Consider the following 22,500-nt stretch of genomic DNA (forward strand, 5'->3'; position numbering starts at 1 on the left):
CTGAAATATTCAGGAACTCCATGCAACACGCGCTCCCCTCTTTGCAATTTAAAGGCCCTGCTCCCACAGCGCATTACGCAGGCACAGGCAGAATTGACACAAATGTTGTTTCATGTCTCCCTAATCCAGTGCGCACTGATTCACTGGAGATGGTAATGCAAGCGCTGGCGTGCCATACGCGGCGGAAAGGGAGGCGGCCATCTCTGACCTGACGTTCCTATGGTTACCAAAACAGGTCATGAATTACTGTTCTAACACAAACAGGTCAATAAAGAACTCCTGCGCTGCACGGCGAGCGATTCCAAATGGCAGGGCAGCGCAGCGCGGACCTCTGAGTGGAGCAGGCATTACCAGCGCGTGAGCAGCCCTTCAAGATAACGCTGGGTCTCAACCTCGCCTGCATAAGACATAATTAAGATGTTGGAGGTTTTGAAAGGAATTAGTTTCATTCCCGGGGTGATTTAAAAGAGAGGGGGGGAGGGCAAGAGAAAAAGAGAAAGAGAGAGAGAGAGCGATAGAGAGAACGAGAGAGAGAGAGAAGAAAGAAAGAGAGTGAGCAAAAGAGCAAGAGAGAGAGAGAAAGAAAGAAAGAAAGAAAGAAAGAAAGAGAGCAGGAAAAAGAAAAGTCAGTTCAATAGAAGGGTTATAAAGGGAGAGGAACTGCAAACTAATGAAGCACTTCCATTTCTTATGTAAGTACCGATTCAAACGCTGTCCGCAAAGCTTTGCCTGCAGAGCAAGGACTCGTGGAGATGCTGAGTTTGTTTTAATCTCCTACCACAGAGGTAAAAAAAGACAGCCAGAGAGAGAGAGAAAGAGAGAAAGAGAGAGAGAGATAGAGAGAGAGAGAGAGAGAGAGAGAGGGAGAGAGAGAGGCTGGAGGGAGAGAGGGGCAAAAACAGTGGCTGCTGGTCAGCAGATTAGGGAGCTACATGGGTCTCTGATATTTGCATGTCTTGCTACAAGTTGTCGTGGTCTTTTCAATTACAGGAAACAGAGGAATTTAGGTTAGGTATCATTTGATTATTCATGTCTGCTCATTCGCGCACCCTGCCCTCTCTTCCTCTTGTTAGTTCTGCATAAAAGCAGAAATTATTTAACATCCTCCCCTTTTTCGTTCATGAAAGATGTAGAGTATCGGAATAAGTGAGGGGAGACGAAACATTGACTTAACAATGCTTTCGGGCGCCAAGACAAAATAAAGAAAAGAGAAAAGGGAAACAGGCAGATCTATAGCTCCGTCTCTCTTATGGCGGATGGGGAGTTGGAGAGGAATATCTGTAGGGGAAAAGGGTGCGAGAGGGAGGAGGAGGAGGAGAGAACGTGCGGGCTGCCCCCAGAATCCCCCCCCCCCCCCCCCGCCACCCCCATCGCACCCAACCGGATCCGTCCCGTCGGCTGTAGGGCCTGTTTCAAGAGGCACTGTGAATTTTGCTGAATCTGAACAATAATGTGACCGGCCCTAATGCACTTGCCACACACACACACACACACACACACACACACACACACACACACACACACACACACTCATACCCCCTACCTCTCATATTTCCCTGGCGTGTATGGGCTGAGCAAATCCGTAGCCTATAGTGGAGCTACAGTACGAGCTGCTCGGCGGAGGAACTTAGTTTAATTTTAATCAGAGCAGAGAGACGGCCGCGGCTTTAGGTTGAGTCCTTGCAGCTAGATCAACAAACACGCGGATCCCCTCGGGGCAGGCTTCCTCCCCTGGCCGCCTATACGTCCGTGGGAAAGGACTCGCGCTCCAAAATGATTCAGAGCAACAGCACATGCCTCTGGTCACATTCCGGGGCCTATAGCTCTCTGCTGTGTGCATGTGGCTGCTTTGGATTACACTGAGGGGAGCACAGTGCTAACAAACTCACAAACAGCTAGAAAAAGCTGGACACAAAACATTCCAGATATGGTTGATAGATAGATTGATAGATAGATAGATAGATAGATAGATAGATAGATAGATACTTTATTGATCCCCAAGGGGAAATTCAAGTGAATGACCAAACAACAACTGGCCCACTGTATATAAAACACACTTCCTTGCAGTACCTGGGGTGCACTATGACTCAAAGGAGTCCAGTTCGTAACACAGCAGTGCTGGAAAACAACAAGCATCTGATAAATACTGACGCTGATGACCGAAGGACTGAAGGCCACCCTGTCCGCCCGCACCCCACGTAAACCTCGTCCACTCGTCCTCCCTCCCGCCGCTGTTTTGGTGTCAGAATCCGGAGCGGTAACCCGAGCTGGACATAATTAGTCACCCCAATGAAACCTGAGCAACGCGCGGAGAGCTGGAAGCTGGGAGCTGTTACCCAACCAGCCGATTACAAGCCAATCCGCCGCTAAGCTGCCCAACAATGCCCAGGCTGAGGGCCCACCCTCTCTCCAGCGCACCGCACCGCACCGCACCACACCACACCACACCACACCACACGCTCTTTACAACGTGCCACTTGTGTCAGCTCAGCAAAAGTACAGTGCACCTCAACTTATTGTCCTACAAAGTATTTATGTGTGTGTGTGTGTCTGTGTGTGTGTGTGTGTGTGTGCATGCATGTGTGTGTGCGTGTGTGCATGTGTGTGTGTTGTAAGGCGGCCAAAATATTTGAGATGAGTTTAAACGTTCGGAAATAAGATCCGCTATTTATGTAAAAAATAAATCACTGCCTGGGGAGGTATGTATAGAGGGCAGCAATCGCAGGTCAGGCAGGGGGGGGGGGGGGAAGGCGTGTGTGTGTGTGTGTGCGTGCGTGCGTGCATGCGGCCCCTGAGAAAGTCTGGCTGTGGGCGGTGGAGGGGAAGGGGAAGGGTGAGCGCAGCGTTGGGGAATGCCGAGAGCGCCGGTTTCCCTGCGGTGTAAATGTCACGGCGCATGCCAGAGGACATGGCGCAGGCGTGCCAATAGGTGTCAGTCTTCCCTGTGACCACACTGCACCACCACTGCACTGCACTGCACTGGCCTGCTGCACCACCACACTGCACGGCCAAATTTGGCCACGGAGAGCAAACGTGACACAGAGTACACAAGCTTGGAGGAGGCCCAGCCAGGGGCTGGCTGCAAGTGTATGAGTGTGTGTGTGTGTGTGTGTGTGTGTGTGTGTGTGTGTGTGTGTGTGTGTGTGTGTGTGTGTGTGTGTGTGTGTGTGTGAGAGAGAGTGTGTGTGTGTGTGTGAGAGAGAGTGTGTGTGTGTGTGTGAGAGTGTGTGTGTGTGTGTGTGTGTGTGTGTGTGTGTGTGTGTGTGTGTGTGTGTGTGTGTGTGTGTGTGTGTGTGTGTGTGAGGGGGGGGGGAGGGGGGGGAATTCCCAATCTTGTTTGGGAAAACTTGAGCATATCTGGTGCGTGGTGGTGGGGACTGACTGCTTCCTCTGGGTTTAGGTTTACTGTGGGGTTAGTGGGTAGTGCTGGGGTTGGGGAGGAGAGGGGGATCTGTGTGTGTGTGTGTGTGTGTGTGTGTGTGTGTGTGTGTGTGTGTGTGTGTGTGTGTGTGCGGGGGAGGAGAGGGGGATCTGACGTGTGTCTCACCTGAAATCCCAGTGGGGAGCCACCCATGGGGGGCGGGGGAGGGAAGGAGGAGGGGGAGGGGAGTCCGCTGGCATCAGCCACAGGTGGAGGCGGAGGGGGGTAGTCACCTGCAACGAGAAACACGATAGGGATTAGCATACACACATCCAACACTGTGTGTGTGTGTGTGTGTGTGTGTGTGTGTGTGTGTGTGTGTGTGTGTGTGTGTGGGTGTGTGCCATACACGTAGAGGATCATCTACACGCAGCACTAAACCGGCAAATGCAGAAGACACCTGATTCAGACTCATACGGCAGATTGCGCTTTGGATTGTGTTGAATTAAAAAAGCGTAAATGCAACGCACGTAAAACTCTCCAGAAGGCAAATCCACCCATACATGGCATTACAACTCCAAAAGAGGGGGAAAAAATAATCTGTTGCTTTTCCATGATTAATCATTTTCTCGTATTGGGCATACGCGGTTGAGCCGTACAAACAGATTGTGCAGCAAACACAATATGCTTACATGTGTATACACTTGTTTCTATGTTCTGCCTTTGTGTGTGTGTGTTCATGTGAATGTCATCCTCTCTCTTGCTCTTTCTCTCTCTCTCTCTCTCAGTGTGTGTGTGTGTGTGTGTGTGTGTGTGTGTTTTAACAAGCACTGGGGTGTGGGGGCGGAGAGGGCTGGACTTGCATCTAGCGAGCATATTGTCCTGAACAGATTACCAAACATAATTGAAACAATTTGCTTAACTATGAGCTTCTAAGCTGTGGTAAGCAGGTGTTTCCACCGATTGGAAATGTAAGTTGCGCGTTCGAATCGGGTAAGACGGGGGTATTTGTCCGGCCAAGAGAGCGGCAACCAGCCAAGTTTACAGTTCTAAAGTCCATGCTAATCTGGGGATTGGGTCTGACTGCATGTTTCGTGGAGAATGAGGAGCGTCGCTTGCCAAATTAGATTCCGATTTGGCTTCACTCCGTGTGCGACTTTGGATTGAATCATTTGACCATGTACTTCTAAGTACCATACCAGACATGAGCTTTGCAAATTAAAGGCTTTTTTTCTTCTTCTTTTTTTAAACAAGACGTAACGGGAATTTGTTGCCATGTTAATACTTTGATGAAGGCTGCTCAAAAATTGGCTGCTCAAAAATGGGGGAGAGCAAGTTCGAGGGAGAGAGAGAAGGAGAGGGAGAGAGGGAGAGAGAGAGAGAGAGAAGGCTTTTATCTGTTTTCATTAGAATCTAATTGATGTCATCAATGCGGCTTTATCTGAGTCTGCTGACCAAATTAATTAAGGGTGGCTTTTCTGAAAGGCGAGGAGGAGCAGCAGTGAGCAGCTGAGAGGCTGTGGCTGTGGCTGTGGCTGTGTCTGTGTGTAGCGCTGAGGCTGATGGGGCACATGGGATGGGATGGGAATACACGGCCGAGCTTGTGCAGCGCCGCTTCCCTGAGTGCAGCGCGGCCAGGCCAGGCAGCACATGAGATCTGCCCTGCGGGACCCTGATGGCGCCATGTGAACGCTTTATGTAATGACCTCGTGACCTTGGCTCCAAACTCCTCAGCCCTGGCCTCTAAAGCGAGCTGAGCACAAGAAAGATTAGGAACGGCAACAAAAAAAAGCTATATCCATCTGTCAAAATTCTTCCTTTCCTTTCTTTGTCCCTCTCTCCTTCCTTCCCTCCCTCCCTCCCTCCCTCCCTCTGCACTTCTGTCTTTCTCTTCTTTTTCTCCCATTTCTCTCTCTGTCTCTCTGTCTCTCTAGCCCCCCCCCCTCCCCCACCATAATACAAGCCACTTGTAAGTTGTGGCTTGACACAAAATTAATACATTAAGTTCCATGTACGTCTCTCTCGAACATCAGAGTTGTTTGGGATTTCTTATTTCAGGACACATGAAAGCGGTAAATGTTTCAGCGAGGGCATGGTTTATTAAAGGGGACGACTTACTGTACTGCAGGATGTGGAGCAGAGCATGGCACAGGAGCGGGCACACAGAGCAGGGGGGACGGGTGGGGGTGGGCACAAGGAGGGCATGGGGAGGAGGGGAGGAGGGCAGAGGCCAGGCATGATGGGGCAGGGATGGCGCAGGATGGCGCGGGGTAGGCATGGGGCACAGGTTGAGTTTGAGGCAAAGATCCTTCAATACTGACAAGATAGAGCAACATAATGCATCTCTATGGAAGCGAAATTCGAACAGTTCCTGTCTGCTTAAAGAGGCATGTCACAATGACGTCATAGTGGGATATCGATCTCTGTCAGATTGGCAAGCAGTTTAGTTCAAATGTAACATCACTTTCTAGGTCTGCTTAAAGGTGGATTTCGCCCCCCTCCCCTTTGCCAAAACAGAACGCGGAAAAGGTTGAACGTTTGCGCCTCTCGCTCCGCTTTAACCCTCTCTGTTTGAGGTGACATCAGATTGCCAGGCTGCATCTCTCTCTCTCTCTCTCTCTCTCTCTCTCTCTCTCTCTCTCTCTCTCTCTCTCTCTCTCTCTCTCTCTCTCTCTCTCTCTCTCTCTCTCATACACATATATTTGTGAAGTGACCTGGGGTGACATGAGAGGCACTTTTGTATCATTATTATTATTATTATTATTATTATTACTACACGTATATCTCTCTCCTGTACAGGCTGAACCACAGAGGCACTATAAACAGGTCTCTGATGCTGAAGATCCCGGTTCACAGGCACACAGCCGAGGAGCACGTACACCATGTCACCTGCTACTGCTGTTGGTACAACAAGGGTTTCTTACTGGAAATTCAACCCAACTGCTACTTTTGCTTGTTTGTTTATTTATTTTTTTATTTATTTTATTTGTCTGCTTTTCAATGATTATTTCCAGGTGATGGAACAAAAGACGTTGTGTCTGACACACAAGGCTGGCACATACTGAGGAAACATTTATTTTCAACTGAACTGGGAAGGGTTGGACATAAACACAGCCGTGAAATGAATATGTGTGAATAAATGCAAATATGACTGTGGCCATAGAGCGCACAAACAAATCAAATGTCTCCTGCTACTTTTCCCTGGCTTGGTCGACTTCCTCTTTTTGGGTGTTGACGTGAAATATGACATGAATGAGACTGTATGTTCTTTTGGTGTTGGATTTCTACGTCAGGAACCAGACCACACACAGATAAAGGAACGTTAAGAGACTGAGAGAAGTCCCCGAGACGGAGGCAGGAGCTAATGATGCATGGGGCAACTCTTTGACCAATGCTGCCGGGCAACCACATGATCGATTGTTCTGACTGGACTATCGCCCCAGTGATGAAGCTCTCTAAACAAAAATGTGTTGCCCACGGTCAATAAGAAAGTGCCAATGCAACATCACTCAGCAATACTGTTGGCAATGCTGTTCAAAAAGTTGCATCATCACCAGGGAGAGGAACAGCCTCTGATACAGGGTCTCTGTTTGTCTGGAGATAAGGATTTCCATGTTGGACTTCCTGCTTTCAATGATGTAAAAATCATCATTTTACATCATTGAAAGCAGGAAGTCCTATTCATGGGTTTCATTGAAATCCATATTTCTCCCATCTCAAGGCAAACTGAGGGAATGATGCACGACCATTCAAAAACATGACTGGTTTTCTAAAGATACTAATAGATCTGCTGGTATCCAGCCTGAGCTGCCTGGCGAAATTTTAATTCCCCGGGAAGTTCAGGCAGGGTTCACCCAGCCTATGGGACAACTTCACTTGGCAGCTGATTTAGGAATGCACAGCTGTATCAGATCATACGATCATGAGAACCTCAACACTGATCAACAACACTCTGTTGGGGGACCTGGAGAAGTGTTGAAACCTTCTAGGTGCCAGGACAAGAGAAGCTAAAAGTAACAAAGAGCAAAAGGCAACCTTAACACATACAGTACACCCTCACACAGGTCCTTACCTGCAGTAGGGCCCAACAGGAAAGGCCTGTTCCCTAGATGACAACACCACCGTCACACCATCACAACACATCACTGCTCTTGTTTGTAATGGAAGCCAGTGCGGAACGGAACGGTTAATGTCTCACGGGCAAACAGGTAGATTCAAGGAGGATGAGGTAGGTGACCCCTCCACTGTGCAGTGCATTTGTGCAGTCATGCCAATAAGAAACAGCTGGATCTGTTGACCTAAGGCCAGTTAATAGCTGCCTGCCCTGCATGCATGACCTATGACCTGCACACGGAATGCTCCTTCTACAGGGCAATGTAGACCTGGGCAAAGAGGGAAAAAAAACGACTTGAAATATGGTGTGTGTGTGTGTGTGTGAGTGAGAGAGTTAGTGAGTGAGTGAGTGAGAGAGAGAAAGAGAGAGAGGTGAGGACTAATGAAAAGGGATATCTGGTTGATATACGGTGACAAGCTTCCAAGTTCAAAACTTTCTCTGATATTTAAATCACTCTTCGGCTCAGTTCCAGCACTCAGTAGCAGCATGCTGCCGTCCAGCAGCTCACCATTCAGCCACAGTATTGCTCCATAGCAACGCAGTTAGCCGAGTTCAAAGCACTTGTGGACTGAGCACACATGGACAGAAAAGATATTATGGGCTTCTGCAAAGTTCAAAGTCCCAATTATCATTTTCAGCACATGTTGCCCATTTGTACATTTCTATTACCTAGAACACATAGTATAGAGAAGTAGCCATTAGATTACAAACACAGAATTACCTAGAACACACAGTATAGATTGCGTTGCTAAGGCATGTTCTGTACATACAGTATGTACTAAATGTATTGATTGCTTGATTATGAGTTTTTATTGATCTTGTCTAAATCCTTACAAACAGATGCTGGTGAAATATTGTGTTAAACGTGAACCACCCTTAAAAAAATAATGTTGTTTACCAGGGCTTACCGCACACATTGATGTATTAAGCAGTGTATTAAATTATGTTTCATTATGTTCTACCCTTGAGGTTAGAACTGACAGTGATATTGTATTAATTCATAACATTCTAAATAGCTCTTCAAAGTGTTTTTTTTGTTTGTTTGTTTGTTTTCAGATCAAAGTTAAATTGAACTGAACTTGGGGATCACCTGACCCATCTATGGAGTTGCCCTCACATTGAGGGAGCTCCTGACATATAGCCCTCTTTTCAAAACATTTCCGCTTTAAAGTCAAATTTGCTGTTTATTTTTGCCTCTTAAAGGTGCTCTATGATGTGCGTTTTTTAGGCTAAACATCCCCTCACCATCCGCTAAGCTATCTTGCCCTGAATGCGCCGTAAAGTAGCGCTGTAAAGTAGCTAATTCTCTGTTTTGTTTGAACAGCAATAGAAGTGACCTTACCCAGCATTACTTAGAGTGTCTTTAAGTCTCCTCTTTAAATGTCGATGGCGCGCAAACAGTGGACTTTAGCTCCTTCCTCCTCGTCACAAAAGAACAAACAAAAGTAAGTGGACAGTCAGGCTAATCCAGCTAGCGCTAGCATGGCGGACCCTTTGGCTAGGCTGGAGTGTGCTCTGAAAGCCTGAAATGGCAGCAATGAGGAGCGAGTTATCTTTCCAAATATGATGATTTTCTCTAGGTGCACGTCAGGGCAGCCCGTTTTCCCCATCATAGGTTTTTTTTTTATTTTTTTTTTTAAGAGCCCTTAACTTTGGCTATCCGGCAATAAGAAAAAAATCCCCCCCATCAGCATCGGAAATACATTTCATCGCATCTCTCTGTAGGCTGATATTTGTAAACCTGCCTCATCATCGGTACCTCATATTCTGTCATTATTTCAGTAATTTCTCATGTAAATACTGTAGGATACATTTTCTACCCCTAAACTTCAACTATGGCTCTCTTCCTCACCTTAGTGCTGCACCGGTTGTCCCTTCATTCAGATGTTTGGGGATTAACATTTACCCAAAAAGTGCAGATCTATCAGACTGGTCTAACTAAGTCATTAAGTCAATTTTAGTTAAAATGAATGTTCTTTATTGAGTAATTTTTTACAGTTTTGCAGTTTACCTTTAGAATTGATCAGCCCTTGTGTTATTCTGGCAATGGCTAGCTAATGGCATATAAATCCTGATAGATGCAGATGTTGTTTTAACACCTAGCCTGTTTTTTCTAAACGACTTTTCAAACCTCTCGCTGGCACACTTTCAGAAGAACCTGCTTCTGGCTGCCATAACAGCAGCTAAGAAACTGGAACCCCCTACATTCTATGTGTAGACGCCTACGGGCTTAAACTGCCCCTATGCATGGTGCTAGATCTCAGACTTGATGAGGAGGAATTCTGCTCATGTCTAACACGTTTTTTTTTTATTTATTTGTTTTACTTTTGTTATTTTCATTATTGTTCTTATCTTACTCTATGTCTTTTATTTTTGTCTTGGGCAACAATATGTACTTTTATGCAAAGATAAAACTATATTGATCTTGACTTCAGATTGTCCTTTAAGGACATTTGAAATGATTTAATATTAACTCCGAGCTCTCACTCTCTCTATTACCTCAGGTGACAGCAGGCCATGTTGCTATTCTAACAGCTCCTGTCTCACATCTACTAAACAACTGCTTCTTTCAAATATTTAATTTGCTTGATATTGGGAAGTGGCAAAACAAAATGTACCCAATTAACTGCAATTAAATTAAAAATAGTACATTCTATGTGTTTTATTTTTTTCATAGCACCCAAGGTCGCCTTAGAGAGTAAATTGAGTAAAACAATTGTAATTAAAGCAATTCACATGCACTTTTATCTTTTGCTAAAATCAGTTTGTCTGGGTTGCTTGTTACACAAAAGAGAGTGATAAAAAATGAATAAGAAGAACTTCGGGTAACCTTTGCACAATGTCCCAACACACAACAGCAGCAGTCAGAAATGGAAAACATGGCTCTGAAGGATAATGACTAAATATTGTGCATTTACTTCCGTCTCAAATGGCCATTTTTCTGGCCGCTAATTGCCTCGCATACGGAGTGGAACAGCGTGCCCTCCGAGTGTTTGGCCCGAGTGCGTCACTGCCCAGCTTTACGTCCGGCAAAGTTAGTAAGCAGAGCATTCCAGCTGCTCGTGTTCGTGTACGTGTCAGCTCCTCGACTCACGGCACGACAGCCTGCATGGCGCGGAGCAGCGCCTGGGTGCGACGCTGGGCGACGGAGGAGGTCCCTGTGCTGTGAATGAAGACGACTCCATTTGTGCCGACAGCGAGACAAGAGCCCTGAGTGCGTACTAATGAGAGAAGCGGCGGGAACACCTACTTAATACGACAACGTCCCCCCCCGACTTTATTGAGCAATTACGCTCAAGTGGCGGCTTTGTGAAGGCAGAATTCTAATCAGTAATTAAAGTTATTTGAGAGGCCAGGAGAGGTATAATTGGTAATCAGAAGCAAGAGTGTTGTTAAGGGTTTGATGAAAGGGAGGGCGCTGAAATCCAGCAGCGCATGTTGGAGAAGATTAAGTATGTTTGCCTGGCCATAGGACCTCTTATGTACTTTTCTTTTTTTAGCTTTGGAGAGTAACCAGTTGTGCGCACACGCAATCTGAGCGCACAGCTCACAATCAAAGCAATCGATGTAATTATGCAGACGTTCGTCACGTCTGGCTTAGACTAACACTCATGTAAAGCTTGAAATGCTGCTGTCACTTTGTGCCATAAGCTTAGCAAGACAGCAGCTGTACAGTCTCCATGCACTCTGCTTTCGATCTGAGACAGTAGCCACACATAGCAACTATGCACAAAGCAACTATGCTTGAAGTGCAGTGAACGCGTATGCAATGTGCAGAACCACATGCCGGCTAGCAGAGCTCTCACAGGTCTGCTGCTAAAACGCCTCTGCTGCTACGCAATCTGAGCTAACAACTATTTGAAAACTTACATAACCTCCCCTGGCCTGCTGTTAAGTTACAAAGCATTTCACCGCGGGGTCAGTGACCTTCCCCGGCACATGTGTGCCGATACACACACAAGAGGAAAAGAGTGGCGTCTGTGTGTGAGCGCTGTGTGGGCCGTATTTTTACCCCTTCAGCCGTAGTGACTAAAAGTGACAATGACAGTTGTGGGGGTAGAAAGTGTCTCGCTGGCGTGTCTGGGCCACATGTTGTCTGAATGTTGCTGTAGATGGGGCACTTTAATGGAGCTTTTAAAACCCATCCTCGGCATGATTTACGCTGGCCAACTTGAGTTGAGGCCTGTGTTACCAGCATTTACACCAACTGCAGTAAACAAAAGCTAAGTGCGGGGTCCATATGCCGGTTAAGAGGGCCTTGTGCTTGAGGTTGCCATGGAAATACACAAGATCCACCCCAAGGCCCAAGGAGACAGTAGGGGATGTCAGAGAATGTCTCAGTTATCCATCTATACCTGCACACTGCACCACGTGACCACCTCTCACCATACTGTACATCCTGAGAACAGGCCGAAAGGACACACAACAGCAAATAAATTCACTCTTATGCTTAATCCATAGATTACATGACGGTAAAATAAAAGCTTTTTTTCTTTTTTTTCCGCTAAATTTTGTTCCTCCTTTTTGGGGTTTTTCATCTCACTCTCCTTTTTCAACCCCGACTATAAAAAAAAAAAAAAAATGGCTTTGTGGAGAGTAAGAGGATGTTTAACGGAAATTGAATAAAAAAAAATTGCATTCAGTGGCAGAAACCTATAATCCCTCGCAGACAATGGGGGGATAAAGTGCTGTAATGACCACTGTGCCATTTCCTCTGCGCTGTCTCGGAGGAGCCTCCTCCAAATGTGCCGCGGCGAAGCGCCTCTAAACACATTGTTTCATCCGTAATTACGCAGAGGAGTATTATTTCACCTCTTTGGCTGCGGCGGCGGTGGGGTGCTGGAGACCTGCTCTTAATTAGCTGTGATATACAGCAGGCTGATTTACGCCTGCTCTTGGCTGAGATATGCGAGCCGGTGGATTTGAGGTCTTTGGAGACGTGCTTTTTTGGAAGTGCACGGGAGCCCGACCAAATTGGCTTCCGTGGATTTTTTTTTCTTTCTTTCTTTTGGTTTTGGGAGGGGGGAGGGGGATGGGTGAGGGTGTGGGGAGAGAAAGAGAGAGAGAGAAAGAGAGAAAGAGAGAGTTGGAGATTTACTGGCACAAAAGCGGGATTAAACTATTGTGTTGAACCAGAATGAAACAAATGCAAAGACAAGGTGACGGCTTGAGCTGCGACTTTGGCTCTGACTGTGGCTCTGACTGGGACTGCGGTGCGGGTCTGGGCATCCGTCTCCAGCAAGCGGGCAGCTCGAGCTCCTGGACACGGGCTGCGCAGTGCACTATGCTGCGCTACGCTGTGCTACGCGGTGCTACGCTGTGCTCTGCTGTGCTACGCTGTGCTCTGCTGTGCTACGCTGTGATCTGCTGTGCTCTCTCTATACTGCGCTGCCTTGCTCTGAGCTCAGCCTGCACGTCTGCTGCCAGAGAGCACCAGCCGAGTCAAGTTCACATTCCTGATAACGTCCTGAACGTCCCGAAAATGAGGGGGTCGGGGGTCGGGGGAGGGGTGAGTGAGTGGGGTAAGGGAAGGGGGGGTCTCTGAAAACAGCCCCAGCAGGGAGATGAAAAGCTTTTAGAGATCTCAGCGCTTAATGTGGCAGAGGAACCATGGGTTTAGCCACTTTGGCCCTCTTGTTCCCTCTCACACACCGTGCAGGAGAGGCCCTCCTGAGCCACCGTACTCGGTGCAGCCAAACTCTAAGCTTCAGAAAGCCTGGAAACGCCGACGGAGCACTGCTTGGCAGAGGAACCACACAGAAACACATCTACAGTACACTGACACAGAAGTGAAACCAAGGGTGTGTGTGAATGTATGTGTTTGTGTGTGTGTGTGTGTGTGTGTGTGTGTGTGTGTGTGTATGCATATCTGTGTGTGCTAGTATGTGTCCATGTCTGTGTGTTTGTGTGTACATATATGTGTGTGTGTGTGTGAGAGAGAGCATGTGTGCATGCATGCGTGTGTGTATGTGGAGTTACGCGACTGATCTAGTGTCAGTATAAACCTTCAGCCCCAGTGAAGCCTGTCTGTCATTGTCTGCAGTGCACAGGGCCCGCTCAACAGAGAGCAGTGCAGCCCCAGAGATGATGTGGTCTCTGGAAATAACCAGGAGGAATGCAGCCCCCGGTGAGCCAGGCAGGGCCCCTCCACTGCTACTGCCTCTGCCTCTGCCCCCACCTAGGCCCCTCCCCTCGGGCCCCTCCCCTCGGGCCCCAGGAATGCTGGTTAATTTAAAGCAGACAGGTCACCAAGCAGGTGAGAAGCAGGGGCTCCGGTTCAGCTGAGGACAACAAACCACCAACCACAGGAGGGGGCAGGAATAGCCAGCGATGTTGGGCAACTTTCACTTTGTGCTCTTTTCTTCACTTTCATCTCTTGTTCGCGCCTCTTATTTCGGTTGATATGGCTGAGCTACACTAGTGATTTATGAGTTTATAACCGTAAATGTAAATTTGTTTTTATTGCGGAAAAATTCCAATGATAATATTAAGGAACAAATATCATGCTCAAAAAACCTCACTCAAGGCCAGGTTAAACATGACTCTACGGAAGGGCAACAAAATAAAAGAGGGGTAAACAATCCATGACGACCACAACCGAAACGAAACGTGGCAGGCACTTGCTTTCCGGTCCGTTTATGACAGCCAGGCACATGGCAGGAGCACATGGCGCGCTCCGCGGACAGACTGTGGTGCGCTGGGGACGGCGGGGCAAGGGGGAGTCAGGATGACGGTTAGGAGGCAAACCTGTAAGGAGCGCATGGACTGGAGCGGAACAGCCCTCCTCCTGTTTATTCTCCAGATACAACCTGCATGGTGGGCCTGACACAACTGCTGGCTGTAGCCCAGCCCAGCAAAGACAACGAGGAACATCAAATAAATAAAGTAGAAGGATCTGTGAGCGGAGAGTTAAGTGCTGATTATCGACCATCTCACACAGATAATCCGCTCGGCTAGAGCAGCAACAGAAGCACAATTATTTGGTTTTGGGGCGGAAGATTTGGACAACTCCTAAATGTGACTCGTGTCAGCTGTCTTGGCTAAGCTTATCCCACCATACGACAACAATAAAAGATGATTATCAGTGGCTAGACAGTGCAGATAACACCACGTAAATACTTCCAAAAACGCCCTAAACCTCATTTCCCATGCTGATACATGGTATGGATAATTGTAACATAAGTTGAGTGGAGCAAAGGCGTTTAGAAATTGTCTGATTATGAGTACTTAGAGGCCATGTCAGAAACTTAGAAATTAGTGATTGGCGTTAATCCCCTCTCTGCTCAGTGTTAGCGACACGACACAACACAATGTCGTTCCATCTTAGCTGCAGTGACTGGCATATGGCTGACCCTGTTTGAAAGATTTTTTGAATGTATGACACACATCCTTAAGACATGACAGCGAGGCCGCCCGACAGCATTCAAGCTGCCCATCAACTAAACCAACTTCAGACATCGTGTACTCTTCGCTGAACACACCATGAATGGAGGGGGATGCGAACGCCACAAATTACATGCAGGATGAGATTCCATGAGCATTGTTAACCACCTACTTACACTGGCAAACGAAAATTGGAAATCAAACTATGTTTTTTAAGGGCTTAGGGATTCTTTAAAGAAATTAAATCGGAAACATAACAGCAAAGATTATTTGTTGGAAATTAAGAAGGAGGGAAATTGGAAACATGCAGCAGTGCATGTGTGCCTTTCAATCCAATAGAAATTATTCTATATGTAGGAATTTCAAGTTCAAGATTATCTTTTTTCCCCTCCCCATACTTATATGTGACCTTTCTATGAAGTAACTTTAATAGCTTGAATTATTTTTTTGCAGCTGTGCATTAAGTCCATTTTAAAGCATCACCGAATATGTAGAGCCAGACCTTCTGGTAAACTAGTCTGGAAGGTTGCTCAGTTTGAGGTTATCTTGAGGTGACAGCAACCACTTTCTACTCCCAGTGCTTATAAAACACACCTTTATGATTTAATTATTTCTGCTTTCAGTAATACCCAATGTCCAGGATCTTGGGATTGTTTTCTCATCAGTATTTCCACTGGAATCTCACAGCTATGTACTCTGATTTCTTCCAATCGTACATCTTTTCGCTGGGTAGGAAAAAAACTAAACTGTCTTACAGTTTGAAGAATGTGTGGCCTACTTCCTCCAGCTCCTGTTCCATAAAACAAAAAACTTTTTGCCAATGCCCAGATGTTTTTTTTTTTTTTATCCCAATATTACGGACGGAAAAAACACATTCCTAAAAAATGGATTCAGCAATGTATTCTGATACTGACGATAGCACTCAGACATTCACACAAACAGGCTCTTGTTTTCAGCAGATCAACTTTAAATTGATCCACAACTGAAACTGAAGTTCTTCGATCTAAATTTCAATTGACAATTTAAAAATGTGGAATATATTCATGTTTAATGTTAAGAACAAAGAATGCTTATCTAGAGAGTGCCTTTTTTCACAACTGTGCATATCTATGCTTGCCATTACGTGTTCAGCATATTTTGCTGCTGTTATGTTGTACTGACAATTTGTAATGCATCATATATAAAGAATAGTTGTCACTGCTTGAAGGGATATAGTCATTACAAAGGCTAACTTTCACTAAAGCTTCACGACTGGTGAATAGCATTTTGGGTGATGCAACAATCAATCCCCTGGGTGCTATAAGGAGAAGACGGACGCCTGGTCTTTCATGCCTCTTTCCCTATGAGGAGAATGACCTTCGCCCTCCTGGCCTTGCGCTGCATGTTTACCAGATATCCGTGTCTGTCGAGGGTGGCCTTGTTGACCGCTTGCTGAAAGGCTTCCTGAAGAGGCAGGATGACTGAAGAGGCCCATCAGCAACGCTGGACGTTTAGAGGCAGCTGTTCACGGAGACCAAACGCCACCAAAATTGTTTTGAGCATTTCAGCTCCAGAGGGACGGGAGAGGCATGCTTATGCTGGAAGCCGACTGAAAGGGGAGAGTGATGTAAAGGGTCTACGAGTGCCACTGGACCCAGAGGGACAGCTGTGGAGGCTACACACGACCCAACCTCAGGGACGCACCCGTCTCTCTCATCCAGCCATGAGGCTCGCAAATGGGGGTGGTTAAGCGGTGGTGGAGAGGAACTCTCATTAATACCACCCGTGAACTCGGGAGTGCACAGGCCAGACAGAAGATACAAGGCACGTCCAGGTACTCCTGTGCTGATGGTTTATCTTTAGACAAGCACATTCTGTGCTGGTGGGGAAACAACTTACAACAGCTCTGCCAAGTCTCTGTCTGTCTGTCTGTCTGTCTGTCTGTGTGTCTGCCTGCCTGCCTGCTTGTCTGTCTGTCAGTCAAAACATTATTGTCTGTCTTCGGAGCGTAGACATGTTCCCTCTTCAATTCAGCACCTGTCAGATTCCCTTCCTGTATCACATCTCTTGCCATCCACGGGTATCACAGATCTACCAGTAGTGGAGCTGGAGGACTCTTGTGTTTACATCTCACTAGACATTCAATTCGCTGCTGACTAACAGCCCCAACAGGTTGGAGCCCCCCATGACGTAAATGTGGATGTGTGACCTGGATAGCGCGAACCAAAACCAAATGGACCCCACCCAAGCATCTCAAAATGGCATGGCAGGGCCTGTCCGTCTGGCTATCCTACCCAGGCTGCCGAGCACAGCCAATCAGGGCTCAGTGTAAGGCCTACACAACACAAAGGGCCACCTAGGCACCCCGCCAAGAAGCTCTGTCCCTGTCTGTGTGCATCTATGCTAATCCCTTATTTTATATCAGGCAGTACTCAAATTTGACATCAAATAAACAATAACGCAAACATGGCTAATCTCTCCCAAAAACACGTTTTATCCTTATAGGGGGGAAAAAAGGGGGGGGGGGGGTATATTGAGATTGCTTTATTGAATTTTTAATTCAACCCAACCAGAGGCACCATAGGACAGATCTGACCCCTACGATGACCAAACATGTTATTTAATATTCAACTTAGAACATTTTCTTGAAAATAAGCTGTGATTGCATCTTGGAAAATATAAACCACGGTCTATTGTCTCAATGGCTGTGGATACTGAAAAGCCCTCTACTATAGAGAGGCTTTTACTAGATGGAAGTGGAAAAGTTGGCTGAGCGTATAAAGACAGTATAGCGTTTGAAGCGAAACAACAGCTGGCAGACGATGTTCAAAACATTTTAGCAAAAATTAATAACGGATTCTATGGGGATGGTCTGTGCTTAGGACTCAAACGGAGTTGTGATTTATGTCTGACGAGAGCCCAGAATGTGTCAAAGAAGGCACACCATTTCAAAGGTCCACATAAACTATGGAGGATGTCCACTGACAAAAACATTGCTAAAGCTTGTCCAAAAAGACCTTTCATATGGTACCATTCCCTGATCTAAATTACATCATAACGAGTGTATGCTTTTGAAAATATGTAAAAGCAACCCGAAAGAAGCACTGTGAGTCAGAATCATGCTATTGTAGACTTTCGTCATCGTTTCATCAAAGCTTAGCCTCCATTGCACAGAAGGGTGCCAGCCTGCCAACAGCAGAGTGCAATGCCAATGAGCATAACTTGGATGTAAACAAAAAAATGCACTTCAGGACAACAAAAGCTGCCTTAATCAAGACAAAAAAAAAAAGCACACACTTGTCAGTTCATCGAAATCAAAATAATTTTGGCTGCATCTCATCTGATATTGTTTATCACAGAGAAGCAATTTGCTCCTCCTGAAAGTTTTCAAGTGGCCACTGTGTCCCATAAGCCTCTTAATAGCACAGAGACAATTGCAGAGGGGAAGATAAGACAGCTGAGATTAAATATCCCAAAATGAGTTTTTGGATTACGGAGCCGGCCCAAACATGAAATAAGCCCAGGGAGAGAGGGGGCGAAATCACGAGCTCCTGGTAACTTTCGGCAAGAGCAAACAAAACACAAACTGATACACGTGCACATGCAGTGTGAGTGTGGTGGGGTCTTATCATAATAAACAGCCTCCAATTCTTTTTGACCCTCTTGCAAGGAAAAACTTCAACAGTGAAGATGTCATTTTAACAAAAAAAGGGAATGTGGGGAACATGAAATAATCCAAATATAGGATACAATAACGAAAAAAGAAAAATAATGAAAGAAAAAATGACTAAGTGATGAATCAAATGTACAATCTTAACAGCCTAAATCCCATTTGTGTTTCGAGGTTTGAATGTTTGACTGGAGCCATCTGTATGATAGCCATTCCCCTACACAAGCTTCCTGATTTGCTGTGTGTACACATCTGGCCTTTTAGCAACACTGGCTAAATCAAGACTAAAGTTGTCAGTTGTCATCAACAAAGGCTTACTATGTTGGATTTAAACAAATATACAGATTATTCAAAAGCAGAGAATATTTCTAGTTGGAGTTTGTCCAAAAAATATGGCCTGTTACTAAAATATGAACTTAATGGACAGGCTTCTTGATTGCTGGTTGGAAAACACATTATGGTTTGTCCCATGAGGATAGACAAGCTTCCTTTCTGTGATGTTACACTTTCCAAATTCCATACACACAGTGCCATCTCCAGAAGTTACACACAAACACACACACACACACACACACACACATATATATATATATATATATATATATATATATATATATGTTCAAAAGCAGTCACACATACAGTATGCATATATAGGACATCATACACACACACACACACACACACACACACACACACACACACACACACACACACACACACACATACACACACACACACACACACACACACACACACACACACACACACACACACACACACACTCAGACCTTTTTAGGCACTCGTGTCAGGGAATGAGGTCACAGGAGTGTTTACGTCCTGGGGTAAAGTAACGCTGGTGTTGGTTAGCATGGTGTGTTATCTAAAGTTACAGAAGAGACACGGCACAATGTAATCTTCTATGAATGTGTATGTTTCTGTACTACATATGCTTTTTATATTAGTATGTACTTGTATGTGTATGGATGTATGTGTATGCATGCGTGTATATACATATATGTACAGAATATGTATTCATTCTTATTTAGTTGTATTATTATTACTACTTTTATTGTATCTTTATTATTATTTTCAGTGTTACATGCATGTCTAGATAACACGAAAGGCTCTGGCTATGTGTACATAGTTTCTGATATGAGATTTTGTCATGTCACTTTGTCATGTCATGACTTTTCTAAATAAAAAGTTGATCACCAAAAAAAAGAAGAGACACTGCACCTTCACCTTGTTATGTGTACAGCGAAAACATCCAGCTCTTTGCGCAACTATATTTGTTGACTGATACATTGAAATGCACCTTCATTACCTTTGTAGACACACCAAACATTTCTGATCAAAGTTCACACGTGCCCTGCAATCATAACTATTAGAGCTACTACGACCTCAAGCTATGCTTGTACTTCCTCCTGTGTTTTGTAGGTGAACAGTACTATATTTAATCGGTCATAGTAGTATTAACCCTTAGAGGATTCTGTAATGAATACCTCTGACATGAACCTGAATCATTCAAGTGTGTGTACTATTTTTTTACATAAGGGCATACTTTGTAGTGCTCTGTTTTGGTAGTGCTCAGGCTTAAGCATGCACTGTCTTGTTGTGAGAGCAGCCTTTCTACAGGGAGAGCTGTTCTCAATTAGCCTCTCAGGCACCGTGGAGGAATGCAATGAGCAAAGCCAGAGAGAGAGAGAGAGACAGGGAGAGAGAGAGAGAGAGAGAGACAGAGAGGGAGAGAGAGAGAGAGACGAATGGAGGGAGGGAGAGAGAGAGAGACAGTAAGAGAGAGGGGGCAGGGAGAGAGAGAGAGAGTAAGAGACAGAAAGAGAGAGAGTGATGGTAGCACACACTCTTACTGGCCTTTCTCTGTCTTGTTTCTTCATTTTCTCACAAAAAAACAAATAAACTCATATATCACAAATAAACACAAGATACTCTCTCTCCCACACACGACCATTAAAACAAACACAAATTCTACCACACTATCTCTCCCAGTACAACACACACACACACACACACACACACACACACACACACACACACACACACACACACACACACACACACACACACACACACACACACACACACACACACACACACACACACACACACACACACACACACACACACACACACACACACACTGGCCTCGCTGATATCAGCCAGTTAAAGGTGTTCGCACCAGCAGGAAAGACCGTGACGAAATTACCACCTGCCCAGCGGCTCAAGGAAGTACCTTTACTGCGCGCTCAAAATGCTTTAGCAGAACAAGAGGAAGAGGAAGATGAGAGTCGCGTGCCGTGCGCTGAAAGGTTATCTGCGTACACTTCCCTTTCAGAAACAGCCTAGTTTACTCCACACACACACAACAGCTACGCCCATACCAGAGCAACTTAAGCCTACCTTACACTGGCAAGATTTGGGAAAGATTCTTGAAAGACTGTAGTCTTTTGAGTAAAGTCTGAATGAGGGGCATTGGTTAAAAGACTACAATCTTTCAAAAATCTTTCCCAAATCTTGTCAGTGTAAGGTAGGCTTTAGGAGGGTGGCCGCCTCGATGTGCCAGAAGCACACAGGCCAACTGGTGGCACTGTTCAGGAGAGTCTCATACTGCAGGCAGTGACTGACACAGGCTTATCTTCTGCAAGTAGCACTTTTCACACATGCTGGTGTGACTTTCTGTGTGCTAGCAGCAGGGCTGCACATGATATCTATATCTCCATCTGTGGCTGAGGCGACGACAGAGACGGCAGTCACAGGACAGCGCTGCTCTCATGATCTCATGAACTCAGTAGTAGTCTCTCGAAGACACCATTAGTGGTTAGTGCCTACTGTGCTTCCACTGCGATCCTAATTACGCTGAAATCCATCTTCGAGGTTCGCTAAAGTTAGCGGTTCTCTCGCTGTCGAGCAACATGTGCTGTGGCAGAAGCTTTCCAGTAAATGACAGGTGGGAAGTGAAAATGAGATGGAAATCAAGAGCTATTGTGGCCCACTGTGAACACGAGGTCTGTGGCTATGCAGGCAATACAGTATGTATTAGAAATGTAATGTCAAATGAGGCTGCTCTGGTCGGAGAGAGGATGCATTCCGACATCTGTTTCCTGCGTCTCTCTCTCTCACGTAACCCTCACCGTTCAGACAGGTTCCTGCTCTCCTGTACAAAATAGTGGCTCAATGTGGCACAGCAGAGACAGAGGCTGGGCTGCTGCCTGTGAACCTACAGTACAATACATTCATGAACGGAACACTCACTGTGTCGAGCTCGACTGAGATATTAAAATAATGTCGAATTCATCAGTTCTCCTCTCGACACTTGCAAGTCTTTATTCACACAATGTGACGATTCAACTCTACCTTGTTCTTGAAGGAAGACATTCATTCTGTTTTTGAATCGACAGAAAGAAAAAAGAACGAAAGACAGAAAGAAAAAACAGCCCTGCCCCCCATCCCACTCCTCAGACGCCCTTAAAGTCATCCCTTCCTTGCTTTATCTCCCATTATGTTCTGCTCTCAGTGAAAAGTACCCTTGCTCTGATAATTGACACATTCCCTTATCTCGACTAATACAAAGTCAATTAGCTTGCGGTGGAGCTGTACTTATCCCCTGTAATGTAGGTCTAATGAAACCCTTTCAGTGCACGACTCCAGCTCTATTCGTTATTGTACGCTTTAACTCAGGTGAGAATGGATGGCAATGGCCGGTGAAGGACTTCTCTTATCGTCACTATTATTATCGCTAGTATACGTATTATTAGTTGACCTTGAGTAGGGCTGTACTTGGGCAGTTATGTTAAAGGGTTGGAGGATGTTCGGGCGTTAAGTCAAAAAGGCCAGATTCAGGCCTTCAAGACTCAAGAATTAAGAACACAAAGACATCTATGATAAAATGTGAACGTGACTGAAATCAAACATTTTTTAAAGCGAGAACTGAACAACTTGGTTAAATGGAGACGTGGCTAACAAGAATCGCAGCTG

The 22,500-nt window shown here is 45.7% G+C and overlaps 1 protein-coding gene across 5 annotated transcripts in view; it reads right to left on the reverse strand.

The window, feature by feature from the left end:
* Positions 1 to 22,500, reverse strand: part of lpp (LIM domain containing preferred translocation partner in lipoma) — a 210,482-nt gene that overhangs the window by 109,499 nt on the left and 78,483 nt on the right. For all 5 annotated transcript variants that reach the window (XM_062555769.1, XM_062555765.1, XM_062555767.1 and 2 more), the window contains one exon: positions 3,548 to 3,654. In XM_062555769.1, the coding sequence (XP_062411753.1) occupies positions 3,548 to 3,654 (107 nt within the window). The remainder of the gene's footprint in view (positions 1 to 3,547; positions 3,655 to 22,500) is intronic.

The sequence above is a fragment of the Sardina pilchardus genome, chromosome 15, assembly GCF_963854185.1.
Source record: "Sardina pilchardus chromosome 15, fSarPil1.1, whole genome shotgun sequence".
NCBI lineage: Eukaryota > Metazoa > Chordata > Actinopteri > Clupeiformes > Clupeidae > Sardina > Sardina pilchardus.